Source organism: Danio aesculapii, chromosome 7, assembly GCF_903798145.1.
Source record: "Danio aesculapii chromosome 7, fDanAes4.1, whole genome shotgun sequence".
NCBI lineage: Eukaryota > Metazoa > Chordata > Actinopteri > Cypriniformes > Danionidae > Danio > Danio aesculapii.
In genome coordinates, this window is record NC_079441.1 from 54,797,444 (window position 1) to 54,821,616 (window position 24,173).

A 24,173-nucleotide genomic window follows, 5' to 3' on the forward strand; every position below is an offset into this window, starting at 1 on the left:
ACTCAGTATTACTGGAAATAACACATACCTGTATGACTCTACTTAAATTTCTGAAAAGTCTAAAATATGTTAGTCTGATTACATTTTGCTTCAGTTATCAAATGACATGTGCTTAAATAAAGTTTAATATACACTAAACACTAAACCTAACCAACAGTGTTAACAAAAACCTGTTTTGTCGACAGTCAAAAAAAAAAAATTTGTTTAAATAAAATAATGTTTACCTTAAAATGGTTCCTAAAAAATTTAAACCTGCTTTTATTCTTGCTGAAATAAAACAAATAAGACTTTCTCAAGAAGAAAAAAATATTATCAGACATACTGTGAAAATTTCCTTGCTCTGTTCATCATTTGGGAAATACTTAAAAAAGAAAAATAAATTCAAAGGGGGGCTAATAATTCTGACCTTAACTGAATGTTTTACGCAGTGTATGCCCTTCCATGCCACTTACTGTTGAAAACATTAAATTGTAAACATTTACAAATCCTTATATACTCAAGTAATCTATCATGAAAAATGTATTTTGAGGTCAAAACATAGTTTATTCCAAGGGCTTATTCAAAATTATTTTTGGGCTTTTATTTACAAATCATGCAAATACATGTTTTTCTCTACACTGTAAAAAATGCTGGGTTCCACACAATTAGTTCATGTTGTCCCAATACAGATGGATTACTGTAAGTTAAATTAACACATTTAAGTGGATTGAACATAAAACAATTAAGTTGTCCCCAAACAATTCTGACGAATTGAGTTGTTTCAGCTCATTTTATATAAATTAGCAGCAAAAAAAATTTTTTGAGTGTATAATATCAAAAAATCAATTTATGCAATGACAAAACTGGTCCAAATCTAAATCCCAACTGATCTAGATTGCATTTCCCAAATGCTATACTAACCTCAGCATATCATAGAGACCATTGGATTTTGAATTCTTATGAGGATGCTACACTGATTCAACTCACTGATTTAATGTTGTCACAGCAATTACAGATAATGAGGATAGATAACAGATATTATTAATGATAATAATAAACAAATCCTGTCTGTTTTCCACATATTATGGCTTCAGATATATTACAATATTTCACAGAGATACTTTTGTGTACTGAAAAGCCTGAAATCCACATTCAATGTACTGTGAAAGAGCTCAAATTTCTGCTTTTGTGTTAACAGAAGAAAGAAAGAAGCCAGTAAAAACAGCATGTGTGATTTTCTCTTCTGGGTGAATTATAACTTTAAATGCACCTTTGTATCAAACATACAAGTGTATTATAATAAATTCGACAGACTGAAGCACAGTATTTGTTCCTGTCTAAGCTGAATTTGCTTTCTGTTTGCACTGTTTTTGTTTTTTTGCTAGTTGCATTTGTTTTCTGACTGTGCTTGCTCAACTCTTTGGCTTCCTCGCTGTGTCTCTCTCACGCAGTCATTGCATACAGCAGATTCTAGAGAGTGTTAATCATTGTCACCTAAATGGCATTGTACATCGAGACCTGAAGGTTAGTATGACAGGCTCAGACCTCCACTCCTGCCGGCACGGTCCTTTCAAACCAAACAAAAAGCCACGGGCTGCCATTGCGGAAGCCTTCTCTACTTACCAACCTGATCCCTCAAAACACAGCTACATACTGAGATACGTGTGTGACGGTGGGCTGAGGGGTTAATAACACAAATGATCGTGCATGTAGCTCCTCAGAAATGTGCCTAGCCCGGGGACTATGCGCTTGACTCTTTAGGATTTTCTTTTATTTCTGGTGTGTTGATGGTGACTGTGCCCTTTTTGATTGTGATGCAAAACGGGCACTAAAAGTCAATGATTTAGTGGGTCAAGCATGAAGTCGCCCAAGCAAACACCACTTCTGGATTGAGATTTGGGGAGCAAGACAGGAGAGGTAATGATGGGCAATTTGATATATATTAAAAGTAATAACACAGATATTTGCTAACTCATTGATTTATCATTGCGCTGTAGGGCTGGGCAATAAAAGCACCTATAGATATAGGGATCTGCTATTGTAACTGGAAGAGTATGATGTCAAGGTTGGACCTTTAGTAAATATGTGTGCTAATTAAAATTGTATTAAACTTTAAAATAACTAAAAATGGCTTTGGATGAATGTAAGGCAATTGTATATTTGCATAATACTTCCAAATATAAACTTACTGGCCACTTTATTAGACTCCATACAAGTACCAGGTTAAACTCATTTTTTGCATTCAGAACTGCCTTAATCCTTCATGGCATAGATTCAACAATGTACTATAAATATTCCTCAGAGATTTTGGACCATATTGACATGACAGAATCACACAGTTGAGCAGATTTTTTGGCTTCACATCCATGCTGAGAATCTCCCATTCCACCACATCCCGAAGGTGCTCTATTGGATTGAGATCTGGTGACTGTGGAGGCCATTTGAGTACAGTGAACTCATGGTCATGCTCAAGAAACTAGTGATTCAAGTTTGCCAAGAAAATATCCCCACACCATTACATCACCACCACCAGTCTGACCCTACCAGCCGAATTTCACAGCAGAAATTGAGACTCATCAGACCAGGCAACATTTTTTCAATCTTCTATTGTCTTTGGTGAGCCTGTGTGAATTGTAGCCTCAGTTTCCTGTTCTTAGCTGACAGGAGTGGCACCCGATGTGGTCTTCTGCTGCTGTAGCCCATCTGCCTTAAGTTTGGATGTGTTGTGCATTCAGAGATGCTTTTTCTGTATAGCTCTGTTGTAACGAGTGCTTATTTACTGCTGCCTTTTTATCAACTGGAACCAGTCTGGCTGTTCTCCTCTGACCTTTGGCTTCAATAAGACATTTGCACCAACAAAACTGCCGCTCACTGCATATTTAATTTTTTTCGAACCATTCTCTGTAAACCCTAGAGATGGTTGTGCGTGAAAATCCAAGTAGATCAGCAGTTTCTGAAATACTCAGACCAGCCCGTCTGTCACCAACAACTATTCCACGTTCAAAGTCACTTAAATCACCTTCCGTTCCCATTCTGATGCTCAGTTTGAACTGCAGCAGATCGTCTTGACCATGTCTACATGCCTAAATGCATTGTGTTGCTATAATTGACTGATTTGAAATTTGCTTTAAGGAGTAATTGGACAGGTGTATCTAATAAAGTGGCCGGTGAGTGTATATTTGAAGGTCTAATATTTAGTATTCATTAAACCTTTTTCAGCATTTAGCATTGTTCAAAAATTTTGTGTATAAAGTGATCAATACTTGGAAATTCTTACATACAGTACAGCCAATTAAACAGTATTTGCTACAGTATATAAATAGATTTAATTTGTTAAATATACAGTAGTTATGAAATACTAACGCATATCAATGTAATATTTTTAGATTCTCTCAAATTGTTACAGAGATAAGGTAATTTGTAATGATCATTTTTTTATTTATTTGTATCAATAATTTTAGATTACTTAACATCTTATATATTAGAGTGATCTGTCTGATCTGTAGGGTCAAAGAAGACAGAAGAAAATGAGAGTCTAAAATGAGCTGTTGAAGAAACAGAAAGTAGTCTTGCAAAGCAGAATGATTTAAACACAACAGAAACACTTACAACTGACTGAGACAAAAGAAAACAAAGTATTACATTTTAATTAGACTTTTTCATTTTCTTTTGAGTCATGCCCTAAAATATGAACTCTGAAATATGAATTACACCATAACCTGTTTTTGTCTTTGTCATGGCAATTTGACATTACCAAGAAAACATAACTCATCATAAACATTATGAGGGAGGGAGGGATTTTTTGAGACTTACCTGAGCTCAACCTCGTCTCTCGCACTGCAAACAGGAGAGAGCCCTGGGCTCAAGGATCTTATGAGCTCAGGGCTCTCTCCAGGGACAGCATGCCAAATTTGCTTTATAATCAATCATCAGCTAAGTATGAACTCTTAAAACAGGAATAAAAGAAACAAGAAAATAAAAAAAATAAATAAAAATGATTACAAACATATAAAAGTGTTAAAACAGGCTTTGAAGGAATGAAAAAAAGCCATAATAGTGCGATCTGTCTTAGCACAGTGTTTGTTCAATTGATCATTTAAGACATATGTTGTCTTGATAATGTCACAATGTCATGACAAAGACACCTATAGGTTATGTTGTCTTAGTAATATCAAGTTATCATGATAAAAACACAGGTTATGATGTTTTTTGTTTATCAAGTTGTCATAACAAATACATCTCAAACAATGTCACATTTGCATTTGAAAAGACATAAGCAAGCCGTTGACATTTAAAAACAGTTGTCATAAACATGCATAAAATCTCATTCATATTCATGTCATGTCATGATTTTTAAAGACTTCATGACACTCATATGAACATCCCTTTTATTTAAACTGATTTATTTTATCTTTGCCATGATGAAAGTATATAATATTTGACTAGATATTTTTCAAGACACTTCTATACAGCTTAAAGTGACATTTAAAGGCTTAACTAGGTTAATTAGGTTAACTAGGCAGGTTAGGCTAATTAGCCAAGTTATTGTATTACGATAGTTTATTCTATAGACTATCGAAAAAAATAGCTTTAAGGGACTACTAATTTGGACCTTAAAATATAAAAATAATAATAATAATAATTTTATTCTAGCCAAAATAAACCAAATAGGACTTTATCTAGAAGAAAACATGTTATAGGAAATACTGTGAAAAATGTCTTGCTCTGTTAAACATAATTTGGGAAATATTTGAAAAAGAAAGAAATACACAGGAGGGTGAATAATATTTATTTCAACTGTAGTTAAAAAAAATACTTATAAATAAATACATTACAAACGCTCAGCCCTATTTCAGTGTATTATTCAGAATCGTTTGGAACTTTAAGTAATGTGAAGCCCACTCAAGTCCACATTCATCACCTCAAAGCTCCTGCTCCCTTGCTCTCAAAGCTGTGCACAGACAGTGAGTGTGTGCTTGTCACTAACCCACACCCCCTGGTGTTTGCATGCAGTCATTGCATTCAGCAGATCCTCGAGGCCGTTCTCCACTGCCACCAGATGGGAGTGGTCCATCGTGACCTAAAGGTGAGTAGATACACACTGAGGGTCTTAAACACCAAGGTCCTTCTTCCTCTTTGTTCTTATACTCATCAAAGGCCAGTGGCTTTTACTTCAAAGGACTACAAAGGGCTTAATGATAATAATTCAAACATGAAAGATACATATCCTAATGCTTATGAAGTCTACATTTGTATTGCAGTTGGGAATGGAGTAGTCAAAATGATTTGTTGCATCATTGATAACAAGGAGCTATCATTTAAGCCTGCACGTGTTTAGGTGCCAATAGTGTTTCCAAAGGCTCTTGTCGGAGCTAATTTGCCAATCAAATGAGGCAGGTGCAACCAAGAGATTGTTTGCCCTCCTCTTATAATCTTCGCCTGAATTTGCATCTGCCTGTAATCTGCTCAGTGATTGGCTGCTGTCATGCAGTTACCATGGTGAACTGGGACTTGCACCAAAAAAAAGAAAAAAAGGAAACAAAGAGAAAGAAGTGAAGCGAAACAATAATATACTCCATACTCATATGATACATAGTGACCACAATTATTGCAACACCACAAAGATCTGAAAATATTGATATTTTTTGGCCTCCAGAATGATCAAAATGATTTAATCTCATAATGTTCTTAAAACATACACATGTTTATGTATTTAGTTGTAGTCAGAATTATTAGCCCCTTTTTTTCCCAATTTCTGTTTAACGAAGAGCAGATTTTTTCAACTTATTTCTAATCATAATAGTTTTAATAACTCATTTCTAATAACTGATTTATTTTATCTTTGCCATGGTGACAGTACATAATATTTTACTAAATACTAAATAAGACACTTCTATACAGCTTAAATTGACATTTAAAGGCTTAAGTAAGTTAATTAGGTTAACTAGGCAGGTTAGGGTAATTAGGCAAGTTATTGTGTAGTGATGGTTTGTTCTGTAGACTATTAAAAAAATATATAGCTTAAAGGGGTTAATGGTTTTTTAAAAATTGAAAACTGCTTTTATTCTAGCCGAAATAAAACAAATAAGAATTTCTCCATATATATATATATATATATATATATATATATATAAATGTATAACGTGTAATATAAGACTTACATTGTCAATTAATTAATTGTCCCGTTTAATTGAATGATTTTCTTAAAAATGACATTTAAAATGTTATTTAAAAAAGCATTTTAATAAATTAAAAATGTATTTAGACCTATTTTGTGATACAAAAAGTGTGACAAAGCAGGGAACATTGAGTTCTCCATTTTAATCAGCGTATTTAATTCTTAGCCATGACAAGGGACTTTTTAAAGGAATTTTTTAATAAGAATGTCACTTAAAAGCTCATTAGCAAAAAGGAGGTCTATCTTATCTTGTTATGACTTCTCAAACAATTTGAAGATGAGCCATTGGAGATTTGCTACCCGAAAGCTAATTATTTTCAATTTTATTGAAGTTTCATATTGTTTATATAGAACACATAAAAGATTGCATAACAGCAATTTACAAAAACCAATAATGAGAACAAATTATTAGTAATGTAGGGCAGAGTCTGGAAAGTTTTATAATGCAAATATGTAGGGCAACAAAAGAGCAATTGCCATAATGTAATACCAAATCCTGTTGTTCAAATTGTCCTATGGGGAATCATAGATCTGCTGTCTAATTTACTCTATTTGTCATCATCTCTTTTTGTCTCATTTATTAAAAGGGACAGCGTATCCAGCTATTCTTTATGTTATCTTGACACCCTGTAATTAGCTTCCGTAGTCCCCCAAGACTCACTTGCCTCTGGTATTTGATTCTGAAATGGAAATGTATACTCCATGTAGTTTCTGTCTCTGTAAAGAACAGCACTTGGCTGTGGTTTTTGCGATTCAAGACTAATTTATTGTTTGTTAAGACCAGTACTGTAATGCTACTAATAATGTAATCACAATCCACAATCAGTTTGTGACCCACTTTAGTTTTTGTCTCTGTCAGACAGTTCAGATCATTGAGTTTGAACAAGGCAGATCCTAAATGCAGCGAGTATTAAAGGACACAACAGATTTAGAAATGACTAGATTGGCCAATTGAAGTGCAAATGGTCAATTGAAGTGCATTTGGTAAATGGCATATAAACAATTGGATAATTTTGTTATCGTAAGCATTAGAGTTGGTGAGAATAGCTTACTTACATGCATCTGAAGGTTTTGTGAAACAAATTCTCAAAACAAATCATCATACTCTCAACAATATTCCCAACTCATCGCATGAAGATGCTTCTTCTTGGAGTTACTTTTAAATCTGATACCAATTCAGCATAAATTTGGTTCACACTCTAGCTTAAATGAAAAACCTTTGGCATCAATACTCAAACACCAAGGTTTAAGAAAGTATGTACAATATTAAGGTTAATACTGTCATTGTTGCAGTACACACACACATACAGTGCATCTGGAAAGTATTCATAGCGATTTTTTTATGTTACAGCCTTATTCCAAAATGGATTAAATTCATTTATTTCCTCAAAATACCCCATAATGACAATGTGAGATTTTTTGAAAATTGTTGCAAATTTATTAAACTAATAAATGAAAACAAAAAAATGTGGAGAAAGTGAAGCGCTATAAATATATTTCTGGATGCACTCTATGTGTTCATATGTTTGTCCATATTTTCTGCACTGGCAGGGATTGTAGTTGGGGGTGTGAATATAAACTTGATAAGTTGATAACATTTGTTACAAATTATGAATATATTGTATAAAGAAGTAGATATCAGCATGCATTCCAAATCAAGAGTAGCCCAAATTATCTGATGGAAACATTTGCATTTTATAAGACTTCATTACTACAGCTTCATAATATTGTGCCAAAAATGTAAAAAATAAAAGTAAAATGTCTACTTTATTTCTACAGTGACCTTCACTATGTTTCCTACAGCAACATTTGACATGTTTAAATTGTGTCAAATGTCATAGACCAAAGGCTACATGAAATCTGATCAGCTAAATCAGATTTGCTGAATATTTTCTCATGTTATTTGTTTTTCACTTGATCAAATTGGCCAAATATGCTCAGATTCGCAACATAGGCTCATTCTGAAAATGTAGCCTATAAATGTTTCTGGTAATCGCAAACTATCTGGCCAGAGCTACGTATGGGTGCATTTTGTCTTAAAAATTAATGTTACAGGGCTGTATGATGCCGTTCTTTTTCTTGCTTACCAGCTGACCATTTACCTGCATGTGGACAACTTTTCCGCTGTTACCAGTTTGTCCGGTAGCTTGACACGTACATCAGCGGATTTCAGATGTAGAGCGGAGTTGACCACGAAGTCCAGTGAAGAACGGTTCCAGAAAGCAGATAAGACAAAAACAGAAGCCAAAAAATAAAATAAACAAGTAAATAACAGTGTGAGAATGTGGTAAAATCTGAAAATGTGGTAAAAATCAGGCGAGAGATTTTCTTTTTCTGGATTGCTTTTCAAAACATTGCGGTTGGGTTTAGGGAAGGGGTGGGCGCTGGTCAATAGGTGGTTTTTAAAATATTATTGGTTGGGTTTAGGGAAGGAGGAGGGTTGGGGATGATCAGTTGGTTGGTCAGTCAGTGGGTCAGTTAGTTAACAGCGCTCACTGGTGGATTTACATGAGAACAGCAGGCATGAATGGCACTCTGAAATTTGACCTCTGAAGAACCACTACCTTAAGCGAAGAACAATAAAAAGAACTTTACTTCAGTGTATCAAGGACTAAAGTGTGGCCAAGAACAAACACACATACACACACACATTGGATTTTTGTTCACTATGTATAATTTCCCTGCTGAAAATAAAAAGAATATGCTGGAAAGGTATGTTTTGATGCTGATATGGTGGTCTTGTTGGAGTCAATGCTGGTTTTTCTGGTCTCAATCTTGGATCAGCAAGACCAGCACTGAGACCATCAAGACCCATGGAGAGCAAAAAATATCCCCACAAGGTTAAAAAATTACTAGTAATAATATGTTGTCCTCAATGTGCTGAATACCAGGATCAAACACAAACACACACACACACACACACAGTTTTATATGATTACATTTTGGATTGTTTGTAAGGTATGACGTGCAATGACTGCATGACAGTTTGAACTGCACTCCCTAGCATGTTAGCACCTTGATCTTCAAAAGGCTCCAAGTGAATGCTGAAAAACTAACTGCACGTGACAAACTAGTCTTAATGTATGTACTGTATATACTATTCTGCTTGTCTTTCTCTTTATTATGAGCAGGTTTTTTTAGCAAATAATCCTGCTATAATCCTGCTAGACTCCCCTGGCATAAGAGTCTGTTCAGTGTACAATACAGATAGACATAGCCCTCCAAAAATTTTTGGTCATTGTATAATTGTGAAAAACGATATAATATCATTACTATAAATCATAGGTATAAACCAGTCATTACATGTTGTAATACAGCAGTTCTCAAACCTGGTCCTGGCATGCTCTTAATGCTTAAGAGGTTTGATAAATTTAAATGTACAGAAAGTGGAGATCATAGGATATTTTGTCATGATTCCAATTAAAAAGAAGCTTGTTTGATTTTAACATGTACAAAACCATGTGAGATGTGGCTTGTACGCTAAAGTGATGATTACGGTTAAAAAACTTTAACACTTTTGTAATAAGTCTCATGAGTAAACTTCAAGCTCAGTCGTTTTTCAGTGTGCAAGAGGTAGGGAGCAGTAAACACTATGAATGGGAACATGTCGATTGTCAATGCTTTTTGACTTACTCTTCTAATGAGCTGGTTATCTAAATCAGGTGTGTTAAACAATAGAGGCAGGCAATATATGCGTAATGTCTAGATGGGATACAGCTGCGGATACTCACATTAATGTAGCATAATTTTTGTGACACTAATTAATATTTTTATATTACTGTAAGGGTTGGGGTAGTGGTAGGCATTACTAAAATACAATTTAACCGGTAATTTAGTAAATAATATGAATAACTCTCAATATAATTACTGTTTTTACATTACTGTGGCGCTTGAGTTTAGAGTTGGGGTTGTGGTAGAAGTTAATAAAACACAAATAAAGGGTAATTTATTAAATAGTATTATTAATTCACATTAACTGTAGCTGTATCCAACAGCTGGATCCCTTCTAGGAAATATTCAAAATATGCAGAACGGTGGCATGTCAGTACCAGGTTTGAGAATCCTTGTTGTATTATACTTCATTTTATGCTTGAAAAGGCTCATATGGAAGGGGTTGTCTACACTGTAAACCCAAATGCTCAAAATAATTAAATTGATTGAGTAGCATGAACTCAATTTTCTTAAACAGTTCTACTAACTCAAATAGTTTGAGTTTGTGTGACTATTTATAGGTTTTGAGTGAATTAAACTTATTATTTTTGATTAACTGGAACAACTTGCTCATTAAGTAAGTGTCACTTGTTCACTTGTTAATGGCAATGTCAATTGTATTTATATAGCACTGATAAACGCAACCAAAGGTTGACCAATGTGCTGCACGATACAAATCACAAAGAGAAAGATATAAAATAAGACTTTTTTTGTAGTTTCAACATGCTGACTGCGTATGACATCAGTAACGTGTCTGTGCGTGCGTGCGTGTTTGGTGAAGCAACTGTTTTTTTTTTTTTTTTTTTTGAAAATTAAATTATATACATATAAATAGGCTAAAATAAAAATAAAAACTTCATCTTCCTAATGAAGCTTGGGTATTCATGAATTCAGCTTTAAAAATCATTTTGTAAGAAAAATATTCAGGTAAAATTTTAAATACACAAACATTCTAGCCAGAACAGCTAGTTTAATGAGTCCAAAGTATAATATTCTATCATATATTATATATCTATTATACATACAGTGTCATAAATAGAATACGCCTTTATTACAGACAGTAAAATATGCCGCTGATGTTTCTGTGACATTTTATTGGCTTACGAGGCTCACGTGCTCCAAGGTTAGCGTGAGACTTTTGCGACATTGTGGGAACGCCCAATGCTTTACTTTAGGCGCCACAAATTACTGCAGTGAGTGAGGACGGGATTTTAACTTCAAGCTTTCGGCACTCGGCAGTTATCAGCACATCTGTTGTCACGGTAAGTGTTACATGCATTATAAACATGGTGTTGTTTAGTGAACAGTTTAATCCAGACAAAACTTTAAATAGCGTACACCAGTTACGTATATTTATATTCAAAAGTAATGGATGTCTCGCGAGGAATAACCGATGAAATGGGCCTGATATAAACAAACGGCGAAGCATATGTTACACATTAGCTAATTTCTATATAATTTTTGAACACATCGTAGTCTATATTTCCACTTGCACGACTTTAGGCGCTTAAATTATAACTGCCTCGCTTTACACGCGATTTAAAAATAAACATCAAATGTTGCCAGATTTAACTGACTGATTCCAGCCAAAAACTATCCAAAACCCGCCGAAATTCAACCGCCCAGAAATCTGGAGGCTATCATAAGCGGTTCTAAAGTTGAGGACCGGGGCACGTCGTTGCAAAACCAGCCAAATTTTCTTTACCCGCCTATGTCATTTTTTTACCCGCACAGTCATATTCAAAACCGTCTAAGTAATTGTGCGGGAAACTGCCCAAACTGGCAACACTGAATCCGTCAGGTTTTAGCTGTCTTATTTCAGAGGCTGCGTCCTCCGAAGTATGTAGACTTCAAAGGTGAGTGCCTCTTTAGTAAGACATGTCATCGTCTTTTTTAACGTGTGTTTAGATATCCAAGTCAAATAAACTTAATCCATACATTTAATCCGGAGTTTTCTTTTTAAAACGTCCTGCCAATATCAGTGAGCAATGAATCTTGGGATGTTCGAGGCCGCGAAGGATTCACCGGCTGTATACTTCGTTACCTGGGAAACGAAGGACGCAATTTTGAGGCTGCGTTTGAATTTTTTTTAAATGAAACAGCCTTCGGTGCGCCGCGATCTCGCATCGCACTTCGAATGCATCCTTCGGAGGATATAGTCGACTGTCTATGATATAGTCGTCCCCTTTTTGTTTGAGGTTACATCAACAAAAATAACTTTTCAGTTTAATTGAATGAATTAAAAACTGCTAAAAGCTTTACATGTTTCATTACTGGATAAATATACACTTTCTAACATTAATCTCGTTTTTCTTTTAGGTTATTCATAGAAATCTGGCCTGTACTTAAGATGGAATCTAAGGTAATGGGGTAACACTTTTTTTCTGTTATTGCTTTTTTGATAATATATACCACATTCAGGGGCTATTTTCTGTGAGGGGGTAGTAGATTAACCAGGTTCACTTAATGAATAAGGCTGTGTTTTCTGTCTGTCCTTGTTTTAAGATGTAGTTGTATGCAGGGTTCCAACGGATTACAAACCACGTTCTACTCTGAGTTTGACCGACATCTTCCTAGCCTGATGACCCTATTCAGATAGAAGGCAGCCAGAACCGGGAAGACATCAGATTCTTTAAGTGAAATCTTAAGAGTCCATGATGAACAGGTAAAAATATTGTTGAACATTTTTTGGCTAAAACTTAATTAAAAGATTGAAAACATTTGAAAAATTTGATGATTCAAATGAACTTTGAACACTAAAACATTTTGAACACTTTTTTTTGTATTTGTCTGGTTTTGAATATCTGATTATATTGATTAACATTTACAGTTTAATTATATAAAGTTTTGGTTTTATCATTATAGGAGTTCCATGACATGCACATCAAGTGTGTCACTGTTGTTCATGCCCTTCCGGTGTATCTACGTGTGGAAATCACTGGGTTTTTAAGGACCTGCATGGTGAGTATTTAAAAAAAAAAAAACATCACATTACCACACTAAACAGTTCTTATACATACATATATACATTCATTCATTTTCTTTTCAGCTTAGTCCCTTTATTAATCTGTGGCCACCACAGCAGAATGAACTGCCAACTTATCCAGCATATGTTTTACACAGCGAATGCCCTTCCAGCTGCAACCCATCTCTAGGAAACACCCATACACACTCATTGACACTTCTACACTACAGACAATTTAGGTTACCCAATTCATCTGTTCTGCATGTGTTTGGACTGTGGGGGAAACCTGAGCACCAGGAGGAAACCCACTCGAATGCAGGGAGAACATGCAAACTCAACACAGAAACGCCAACTGACCCAGCCGAGGCTTGAACCAGCGACCATCTTGCTGAAGCGACAGCACTACCTACTGTGCCATCGCATCGCCATACATGCATACATACATGCTTACTCTAATTCAGTCTTTTCAACCAAATAGTTTGTGCGATTTGTTTTCTTTGACCTCACTGTAAAATCATTTTAGTACTAGATCGCTTTAAGCAAAATTAAGCTTTTTTTTTTTAGCATAGTATCAATTTCTTACAACTTTTGTTTACTGTTTTTGCTTTAACATCTATTTTATTTTACAGGACACTGATAAGCTGATTATCTGATGAGCCAGAGCTTTCAGATGTTGCAGTGGCCCTCCTCACAGTCGTCAAAGATAATGACACAAGTCCAGTTCACTTTCAACATGTGAAAAACTTGTCATCGAGAGTGAGATTGTGGGCAGCCTCTCTAGATTTGCTGATATCTTCCTGGTAATGTTTGGACTGATTTATGCACTGCATCTCAACTTTCCCAGGGGACTGACCAACACTTTTGAATTCACCCAAGTTACAGAGTCTCAAAAATGATTTGATGCGAATGTAGACATTTATTGTAAAAATGACTTAAGGCCTGGCAGTTTCTCAGTAGTTCAATGTAATTTGTTTTTGTGAAGATACTGGTTAACAGGTTTCTGCATTTTTTCCCCACAATGTGCATTTATTAATGTTATTTGTCATTAATACAGCTCTTGTCCTTAAGAGTTAAGTACAGTTGGGTAGTACTTGATAACCAAATAGGTAATTTAGTTTTAAATGGTTCATGTTTTTGTAAAGGTTCATGCAGGTTCGTGAATTTGTAATGTCAGAGGTGTGGTCGTAAATCTGCTTTTCAGGTTTTTTATCCTTTTAAATTAACACTGCAGTGTCAAATTTAGCTTTGAGGCTTACATTTTTGAGTATTGTGTTTTAAATGTTTTGAGTTACTTGTACTTAAAACAAAAGACAAGAATACTAATAAATATTGAGTTGATTCAACTTGAAAATGGTTCTTTGTGTACTTATTTTTTTGAGTAATGTTAACTTAATGCCATGAAAATGGGTAAGCAAATTTTTAAGTTACTGTTACTTAAAATATTTAAGTTGATTTCATAACAAGTTTTAATTTAACTGTAATGAAAAGGTCTAAGTAGCATGTAATCAAAATAATTAAGTTTTGAATACTTAAATTTTTTAAGTTCATGAACTTAAAAATTTTGAGGCAACGAGTTACATCAAATTTTTTGAGTTCTGCTTACTTATTTGGGTTTACAGTGTAAAGGTTGTTAGTATGTATGTGAGGTGTCTTGTTTATGATTAATTTATTTCTTTTTCTTCACAAAAAATATATACGTTCTTTAAAAGTTGACAAAGGGTAATTGTCGTGTGCAGAGTTGCTAAATATGATGTCATTATTTTTAGGGATGCTCCGATCGGGGTTTTTGCAGCCGATACCGAGTACTGATTCTTTGTCATGGTGATCAGCCGATACCGAATACCGATTCTGATGCTTCAAACTTTATAATGCATTAAGTACATTTTCCCTTTAAGTATGATACTTGAGTGCAAATCATGCCTTAGCTAGGACAATAAATGAAGGATGCTGCATATAATCCCTTAAACACATCTCGTGTCTTGGCCAGAAGCAGCTTTACAGAAATTAATATAACACATATATAAAAATTGGTAAGAAAATAGACAAACCATGCAATTTGGAAACATTTGGAATTCAACATGTCCCCATCAAGTAAAAGTTTGGAGCACATATTTGATGCAAGAAGTTAGAATACACACCTATAAATCCATTACTTCTTTACGAAAAGGAAACAGGCCTATAAACTACTGTTTATTGCAATAAGTGTATTGCAATTTATATTATTAAATATTCATGAAAATATTGGTCTTGCAATATTGTCAAAAACACAGAACTTTCAGTTGTTATATAAAAAAATACATGCAAGACCATTCAAATATTTTGCTCGTCTCCAACTATCTTTACTGCTCTATTCATTTAACTTAACAAATGTAATGCTTAGAACATCATTGTACGTCTTTGTTCTCTTGCTCATTCACACTCATCGCCATGGTTTCTGGGTATTTTAACAAATTTTTGGGGATCTCGGAATCACTATGAGCATGAACATTTGAATATGCGGAAGACAAGAGGTTGGATGAGACTCTAGATAGGTGCAATCACGGGGGCAGCAGTCTTAGGAGAGAACTCCAGACTTCCCTCTCCCCAGACACGGCCCTCCAGCGTGTCCTGGGTCTTCCCCGAGGCCTCCTCCCAGTGGGACATGCCTGAAACACCTCCCTAGGAAGGCATCCAGGAGGCATTCGAAACAGATGCTAGATTCACCTCAGCTGACTTCTCTCGATGTGGAGGAGCAGCGGCTCTACTCCGAGCTCCTCCCAGGTGACAGAGCTCCTCACCCTATCTATAAGGGTGCGCCCTGCCACCTTGCGAAAGAAACTCATTTCGGCTGAAAAGCTCATGACCATAGGTAAGAATAGGAATGTAGATTGACCGGTAAATTGAGAGCTTTGCCTCTCGGCTCAGCTCCTTCTTTATTGCAATGATACCGAAACATCAACCGCGTTACTGCTGCCGCTGCACTAATCCGCCTTTCAATCCCACGTTGCATCATTCCCTCACTCGTGAACAAAACCCTAAAATACTTGAACTCCTCCATCTGGGGTAAGGACTTTCCTCCAACCTGGAGATGGCAAACCACCTCCATGAACCACCACCTTATCGTGGTGGAGGGGATTGAGTGCCTGAGTGATCCTAAGAGCTATGTTGTCAGAGGCTAATGCCCCTGGTAGGGTCTACCAAGGCAAAAAGGTCTTAGGTGACAGGTCAGACTAAGTGCAGTTAAAAAAACCCTTATGAATATAACAACAGCAAGGACCGTGAATTCGCCCTGTATGGTGCAGCCGGGACCCCACCCTGGAGCCAGGCCTGGGGTTGGGGCTCGTATGCGAGCACCTGGTGGCTGGGTTTTATCCCACAGAACCTGGCCAGGCTCAGCCAGAAGGAGCGACATGGGACCTTCCTCCTGCAGTCGCAGGAGGTTGAAAGTTAGGACCACGACAACCCGATCATCAGGCACAGAAACTAGCTCTTGGGACATGGAATGTCACAGCAGCTCAAAACACTGGAAATACAACAAAGAGACCATCACTTATGCGAATCACACCAATAGACGATATAAACAGGTTGCACCGCTTCTGTATACAGTATATTTTAGCTGTTGTGATGCGAGCGCAACGATCACTCACGCCCCCACGCATCATTTACATCCTCACATGTTGTGGCTACAGTTGGCTATGTATAATATACAGGAGCGCACAAGCGTCTTCCTCTGCCAGTAAACTCCTAATAAAAAACCTCTGTGATCGGTTCATGAGATCGGCCAGATTGGCGAGTACCGATTGAGTCATTATGATACTGATCTTCAGCCGATCGATCGGAGTATCCCTAATTATCTTGTTGAGTTGTGCAGAGATTGCTACTGACCTACTAATGTTTTTACAAATATTTATTTAAAAAAAACACATCACTACAGATAAATGTATTTAGATTTAAATCATTTAACATTAATATATGCACAAATTAGGTGTTCAGACTTGTTTAATCCAGAATTCTTCTATGTTTGAAATGAATTGTTGCTACCTGATTAAAACATTAAGTCTGGTCACAGTGCTTTTCTGCATAACACTAGATGCTGGAACAACACAAGCAAGACTTGACTCAAAAATACATCCAACCAAACACATCTATCAAAAATTTATTCTCATGATCAGTTTTAGAAATGTTAAAAACTTAATATTTTCCTTTTATATGGTAAATAATTTGTAGTCTATTTTGACTCAAGTCTTTTTTGTTGCATCAGTTCTTTGAAGACTGATGTCCTCCTTTTTGCCTGTACCACAAATAATTTGAATGAATTCTCTCTATTGTTTGTCTTTCACCAAAGCCAGAGAATCTTCTCTTAGCCAGCAAACTAAAGGGTGCAGCAGTGAAACTGGCTGATTTTGGGCTGGCTATCGAGGTGCAGGGAGACCAGCAAGCATGGTTTGGTTAGTATTGACTTATAAACACTGCATTCAAATGTTATTGTACTATCACTAAGAACAGTGGTCAACGACATTATAAGAGAAAATACCAATCAGACAGCAAACTCCACATCTAATTTAGTATTTCTGTGCACTCAACATATTCCAGATAAACCAAGACATGCACATTTTCGTTTATCTATGGAAATGCTGGAGATTGATTTATTAAAATCAAAATTGATTTATTGATTTGAATGGATTATTAAATGATATTTAATTTATTCAAAATATTTTTAAAGGACTTATTCACTCAAAATGTAAAATCGTTTACTCACCCTTGACTTTCCTAAACCAGTTTGAGGTTTTTTTTTTGTGTGTGTTAAAGAAGATGTTTTGAAGAATGCTGGAAACCTGTAATCATTGACATGCATATTAGGAAACACAAATATTATGGAAGTCAATAATTGGAGGGTTTTTCAAAATATATACAGCAAAAATCAATCCAAGGCACTCGAGAAATGTGGGAATTTTTTTTAGAAAGTCTTTATTGACATGGCTATTCCTAAAAACTGCGCCATTTCAATGCCGTTTTAAGGAATAGCCATGTCAATAAAGGTTTTTTTTATATTTTTTCCACATTTTTCGAGTGCTTTGGACTGATTTCTGCTGTTAATTCTGATGAATCCCTTCCCCAAAGTGCGCCGAAACATTATTTAAGCTTTTTGTTTGATTTTGGATTTTTCAAAATATTTTTGCCATAATATTTTGTAAATCTTCTTTCTTTTATGACAACATAAGTTTTTTATGTTTCTATACTTGTTTTTTTAAAGATTAAGTATGTTTATACTTTATTGTTTATCTAAACTTTAAATGGATGTTTTAATTGATGTATGTTGATGTATGTTGAAATGACTTGAAAGTTCATTTGATTCAACTGAAAAATAGAAGGCAGAAACATTTACTTTTTTTAGATTTATTTTTTACAATTTAGGAGGAAATGTAAATATTTGTATCTTATTTAAAGGAATTATGATTAAAACTCTACTGGCTTATTCACATACAATTTAATTACATTAGGGGTATTAATCTATCATCGTTAAAAAAAAAATCTATGCAGCCTTTACCTGTTTTTTTGTTTTTGTTTTTTCTGTAAAATGGCTTTAATCACAGAAAATACTGATCATTATGTTTTGTGGCCAAACTTTATGTGGGTGTTGTGTGATTAGTCTTACTTTTGGACAAACCCTGATGGTGTTACCATTTAATTACAATGATCTCTTGGGCTTTATACTCAGCTCCAGTTTTCCTCTTTGGCTGCACTCTCATTATGGGCTTTTTTGCCTCTGGGGCTTGATGGTACATCAGGGACTAAAGTTATTTTAGAATTAGGCTGCAATCCAAAGGCAAAACTGCCTTAAGTAAATTCTACTTGGGATAATTCAGGGAGAACTCATTTTGTAGACTGTTTAAAGGAGAAAAAACTTTAAGTTTAAATTAGGTCGATGCTTTTTTTCAAGGGTTTGCTGGAACTCCGGGTTATCTGTCTCCTGAGGTGCTGAGGAAGGAGCCTTATGGCAAACCCGTAGACATGTGGGCATGTGGTAGGTAGTTAATCAATGGCATTTTTGGAACTTGCAAGTGAGTTTTATTTCTGTGCATGGCTTCCTAACATTATTGCAGCATGCAGTTTGATTGCAACACAAAATATAATACATTGAAAGTAATACATTGCTCACCTATTTCTAGTTTACTTTATTGTTATCATGTTTTTATCCCCAGTTCCTCAGTTTTTCATGTATTGTCTTAACATTTTGCTAGCAAAGGGATCACATTTGCATTTGTCTGTCTTTGTGCTCCTGGATTCATCCACATATAATATTTATTGCCTGCCCAACTGTGGCAGAGTGTGTTTTTGTGTGTGTGTGTGTGTGTGTGTGTGTGTGTGTGTGTGTGTGTGCGTGCGTGCGTGCGTGCGTGCGTGCGTGCGTGCGTGCGTGCGTGCGTGTGTGTGTGAGTGTGTGTGTATACATTTACAAGTTTAATGTTTGGGTTCAAAAAACAAAAACTGAAGTTAAATTCAGAATCAGGAAAAGTGAATGAAATTATGAGAATGAACACTACTTTCAACGGCCGTCACAGTGGCGCAGTGGGTAGTATGATCACCTCACAGCAAAAAGGTCGCTGGTTTGAGCCCTGACTGGGTCAGTTGGCTTTTCTGTGTAAAGTTTTGCATGGTCTCCACATGGGTTTCCTCCGGGTGCTCCAGTTTCCCCCACAGTCCAAAGACATGTACAGGTGAATTGAATAAACTAAATTGGCCAAAGTGTATGGGTGTTTCCCAGTGTTGGGTTGTAGCTGGAATGGTATCTGCTGTGTAAAACATATGCTAAATAAGTTGGTGGTTCATTCCGCTGTGGTGACCCCTGACTAAAAAAGGGACTAAGCCGAAAAGAGAGTGAATGAACACTACTTTCAACCTTTTACTGACATTAAATTTATTAAGAAAGATTTTTTCATATTAATATTTTGGCTGGAATTTAAAAAAATAAATAAAAAATGTAAACAGGTCAATTTTGTTGCCCCCTTAAGGAATTATTTTGAATTGGATATTTAGTTATGAAAATATTATGTTTAAAAATGGGTTGAAAACAAAATCTTCTGTCTGTTAAACAGCACATTGAAAAATAATTACAATCTCACAGGAGAACTCTTATATTATTATATATTGATGATGATTTATATATTTATTTTCAATTTTCATGTTGACATTTATTAAGTGACTCTACACTCACGGGCCACTTTATTAGCTACACCTTACCAGTATCGGGTTGGACCCACTTTTCCCTTCAGAACTGCTTTAATCTTTCGTGGCATAGATTCAACAAGGTACTGGAAATATTCCTAAGAGATTTTAGTCCTTATTGATATGATAGCATCACGCAGTTGCTGCAGATTTGGTCGGCTGCACATCCATGATGCGAATTTCTTATTCTACCACATCCCAAAAGATGCTCTATTGGATTGAGATCCGGTGACTGTGGAGGCCATTTGAGAACAGTGAACTCATTGTCATGTTCAAGAAACTCGTCTGAGATGATTCACGCTTTATGACATGGTGCGTTATCCTGCTGGAAGTAGTCATCAGAAGATGGGTACCTTGTGATCAGAAAGGGATGGACATGGTCAGCAACAATACTCAGGTAGGCTGTGACGTTGAAATGATGCTCAATTGGTACCAATGGGCCCAAAGTGTGCCAAGAAAATATCCCCCACACCATTACACCATCACCACCAGCCTGAACCGTTGATACAAAGCAGGATGGATCCATACTTTCAAGTTGTTGACACCAAATTCTGACGCTAGCCTCTGAATGTCTCAGCAGAAATGGAGAATCATCAGACCAGGCAACATTTTTCCAGTCTTCTATTGTCCAATTTTGCTGAGCCTGTGTGAATTTTAGCCTCAGTTTCCTGTTCTTAGCTGACAGGAGTGGCACCCGGTGTGGTCTTCTGCTGCTGTAGACCATCCGCCTAAAGTTTGGACGTGTTGTGCGTTCAGAGATGCTCTTCTGCATACCTCAGTTGTAACAAGTGGTTATTTGAGTAACTGTTTCGGACCATTCTCTGTAAATCCGATTTTATTTGCAATAAGCATCAGGAAGTTCTGTGGGTGAACTAACATTACATGATTTATTATTTTATAATGTACTTTATATATTTGATACCTACAAATATTTTCATTGCATTTTTTTATAAATAGGTGTGATTCTTTACATCCTTCTTGTGGGTTACCCTCCTTTCTGGGATGAAGACCAACATCGACTTTACCAACAGATCAAAGCTGGTGCATATGATGTAAGAACAATACATAAATATGATGTTATGTAAACAGCAACTAAAACATACTATATGAATGCTGAAACCTTTGATAAACTCTTTCAGTTAATAAAGAGAAAGAATCTCAGGCTCACCACAAATCATACTTTTGCATGACATATTTTGGGCGTGGCAAATATTTTTCCCCTCAGAAAATTTGTGACAGAGGAGGAGTTCGCTGGCTTCTGTCCCGCTTGGCTCAGATGCCCAGTTCTGTAATTTTTTTTGGATGAGGCTGAATTATTCCCAAAGTGCCTTTCCACGCACATCCTCATGCACTCAAAAAATTACATTTGCTGCTTGTTCAAACTACTGTACTTATTTAATATGAGTTGAAACAACACAATTCTTCATTTTGGGGGAAACAACTTAATAGTTTCATGTTTAATTCATTTAAAATTGTAAAAACTAATAAGTTTCCTTCAAATTGTCCCAACACAAATGAATTTTGTGGAACCCAGCATTTTTTTGGGTGTGTGGATCTTCTAAAAGGCTGTTATTCATTCACAGGACTATACAGAAATTGTAAAAGCAATGTGGCAATTACAGTGGTGTAAAGTAGTGAATTACAAATACTCAAATTGTTCTAACTGATTAGTTTTTCTCAGGAATTGTACTTTACTAAGTAGTAAAATAATGTGGACTTTAACTTTTTCTTGAGTACATTTTTAGTGCTGCATCTGTGCGTTTACTTTCTTCAACATGCAGTCACTACGTTATATGTTTATTCTTTCGTGTCTGAGGTTATTGACTGAGTAGAATAATCAGTTCGATGATTACCATCCAGTCAAATCACACAAAGGAAGTAATCGCACCAGAGATACCGACCTAATTTATTTTTTTAAACGCAAACATGTACAGTGTGGAAACATTAAAATTGCTATATGCAACTACCGAGAGATTATTTAGGCCCAATCCCAATTTCTCTCCTTAGCCCTTACCCTTACCCCTACCCCTCGTTTTGCGCTTTCCTGTGAAGGGGTAGGGGTGTCCCAATTCTCTTTAGCTTAAAGGCAGAGGGCTAAGGGCAAGGGGTAGATAACCCTTCGTATAAAGATTTTTCAGGACCACGCTTGAAACCAAGGGGTAAGAAAATTTCCCACAATACACCAGCCACAGCTGCACCCGGAAGTAAGGATATCCACAAATTAGTATTTTTTGTTGTTATTATTATGAAATATTACAACAAACAAACATATGTTTTAATACATTCATAACCATGTTCGTGTTTTACCCTTAATGCTTTAAAAAAAACCTCTAAAATAAAAACCACTAAATTTCACGATCTAAAATCCATAATAATCCATAATTCTTAGGGGTCAATTTTGAAGCCCTACCCCTTTACACCCGGTTTAAAGGGCCAAGGAGAAGGGGAAGGCGTACAAAAATAGAACTGGGATTGGGCCTTAGACTGCATGTCAGTGATAAGAAGATGAATAATGCCAATGACAACTGAAATCACCAAATGGCCTTAAAGGTGCTGTAAGTTTTTGACTCTTCTAAAGCATAAAAATACCATAATATGTTTGCAGATATTTAATAAACATGCCAAGTGAACATTCTTGTTTATCTAAAAAACAATGCTAAAGTCGGATATTCTGCTTTGAAAATGTCATTACGTGCCAGAACGTCTGTCTTTGTTTTGGTCACTTTAACCCCCACAAAGCCAGTTTAGCCATTTATATTTCAGCACCCCGGGTTACCTTGGTGGAAAACCGCATATTTCATCCGTTTAGTCAGGAAGGCTCTCAAAGAGTGCGTCTGCAACCGTCTCTGGTGGACAGTAGAAATGAGACGCAGATTCAGAGTTCTACATGAGTTGGGTATTAATTAGCAAATAATATAAATTTTACAAGCGTAACCATTTGGTGAGCAGGTTACATTGTAACCAGTTATGTGATGAGATATGCAGTGATAAGCAATTTGGCTGTTTGCACCAGTCGAAACATGACAGAAATTTAAATACAGCCATTCAGAAGCGGTTTAAATCATCCTTTAGGCTTGACAGTCAGGCACACTCCTTTTGATGTCGTCAATCTGGCAACCTGCGTTTGCGTTTGTTTTGAACCAGGTGTGCAATACCTAGCTCAACCACTGGGTGTCAAACTTACATACTGCACCTTTAAACAAAAACTAAATGCACTACAGAATGTTATACTTTAAAATACATGCACGAATACTTTTTTCTCATTCTTTGAGTGGTAGTTATAATTTTACTTTACTTGAAAATAATTTTATGGCAAGTAATGTTACTTTTACCTAAATATAATTATTCAGGATTCTTTTCACCACTGGGTAGAATATCAGAATCAGAAAAGAGTAGAAATGATTTATGTGACAGAGATATTGTAGACCTGCATCATCACTGTAGACACATTTAGACCACTGCGATGTTAATTATGTTTTCCATGTCAATGCTTTTCAAAACTGAACTAATGATCTCTTTATGCGTGTTAAAGAAACATACTGGGGCTCATCAGAACCCAGATCAGAATCCATTGAACCATGTGTTCTGAAAACATAGTGTAAGGTCTGTTGGATGTGTTTATGTGTGTGCATTTTTCTAGTTTCCCTCTCCTGAGTGGGACACAGTGACACCAGAGGCCAAAGATCTGATTAACAAGATGCTGACTATAAACCCTGCCAAACGCATTACCGCAGCTGAGGCTCTCAAACACCCCTGGATCTGTGTATGTCGACTCACTCACACACACATGCACAGATGTATTACAGCAGCTGAGACAATCTAACACAACTAGATCAAAAACAAGCCTTACACAACATACACATACTTTGCTATCTAAATATTACTTTACAGCTAATCCTAAAAGAAAGCATTTAGCATTTTTTTTTAACTATTTAAAAATATGATTAATACATTTGTTACACTATTCTTATTCAGATTTATTTATTTAGCACTTGCTTTCATGAGGGGTGATAAAACACATTTAATTGTTAAGGATTTTCGCATACACAATGAAAGATGTTTATATCGAAATGCTATGCTATTTAATTTACACATGAGCTGATTGTATCAACCTTGATTAGCGAATGTGTCCCA

General features: G+C 35.9%; 1 protein-coding gene and 1 long non-coding RNA gene across 6 annotated transcripts in view; both read left to right on the plus strand.

Annotated features, from left to right (window-relative positions):
• Positions 1–24,173, plus strand: part of camk2d1 (calcium/calmodulin-dependent protein kinase (CaM kinase) II delta 1) — a 174,084-nt gene that overhangs the window by 97,825 nt on the left and 52,086 nt on the right. For 3 of the 5 annotated variants that reach the window (XM_056462189.1, XM_056462190.1, XM_056462192.1), the window contains exons 6-10: positions 1,431–1,503; positions 17,158–17,260; positions 18,754–18,837; positions 20,997–21,091; positions 23,680–23,802. In XM_056462189.1, the coding sequence (XP_056318164.1) occupies positions 1,431–1,503; positions 17,158–17,260; positions 18,754–18,837; positions 20,997–21,091; positions 23,680–23,802 (478 nt within the window). Of the gene's footprint in view, positions 1–1,430; positions 1,504–4,992; positions 5,066–17,157; positions 17,261–18,753; positions 18,838–20,996; positions 21,092–23,679; positions 23,803–24,173 lie in introns of all 5 variants that reach the window. The other 2 variants (XM_056462188.1, XM_056462191.1) reach the window with 1 other exon arrangement.
• Positions 10,878–14,113, plus strand: LOC130232344 (uncharacterized). Its single transcript, XR_008838107.1, has 5 exons — positions 10,878–11,130; positions 12,188–12,230; positions 12,374–12,533; positions 12,734–12,829; positions 13,463–14,113. It is a non-coding gene; the product is annotated as an uncharacterized LOC130232344 (long non-coding RNA).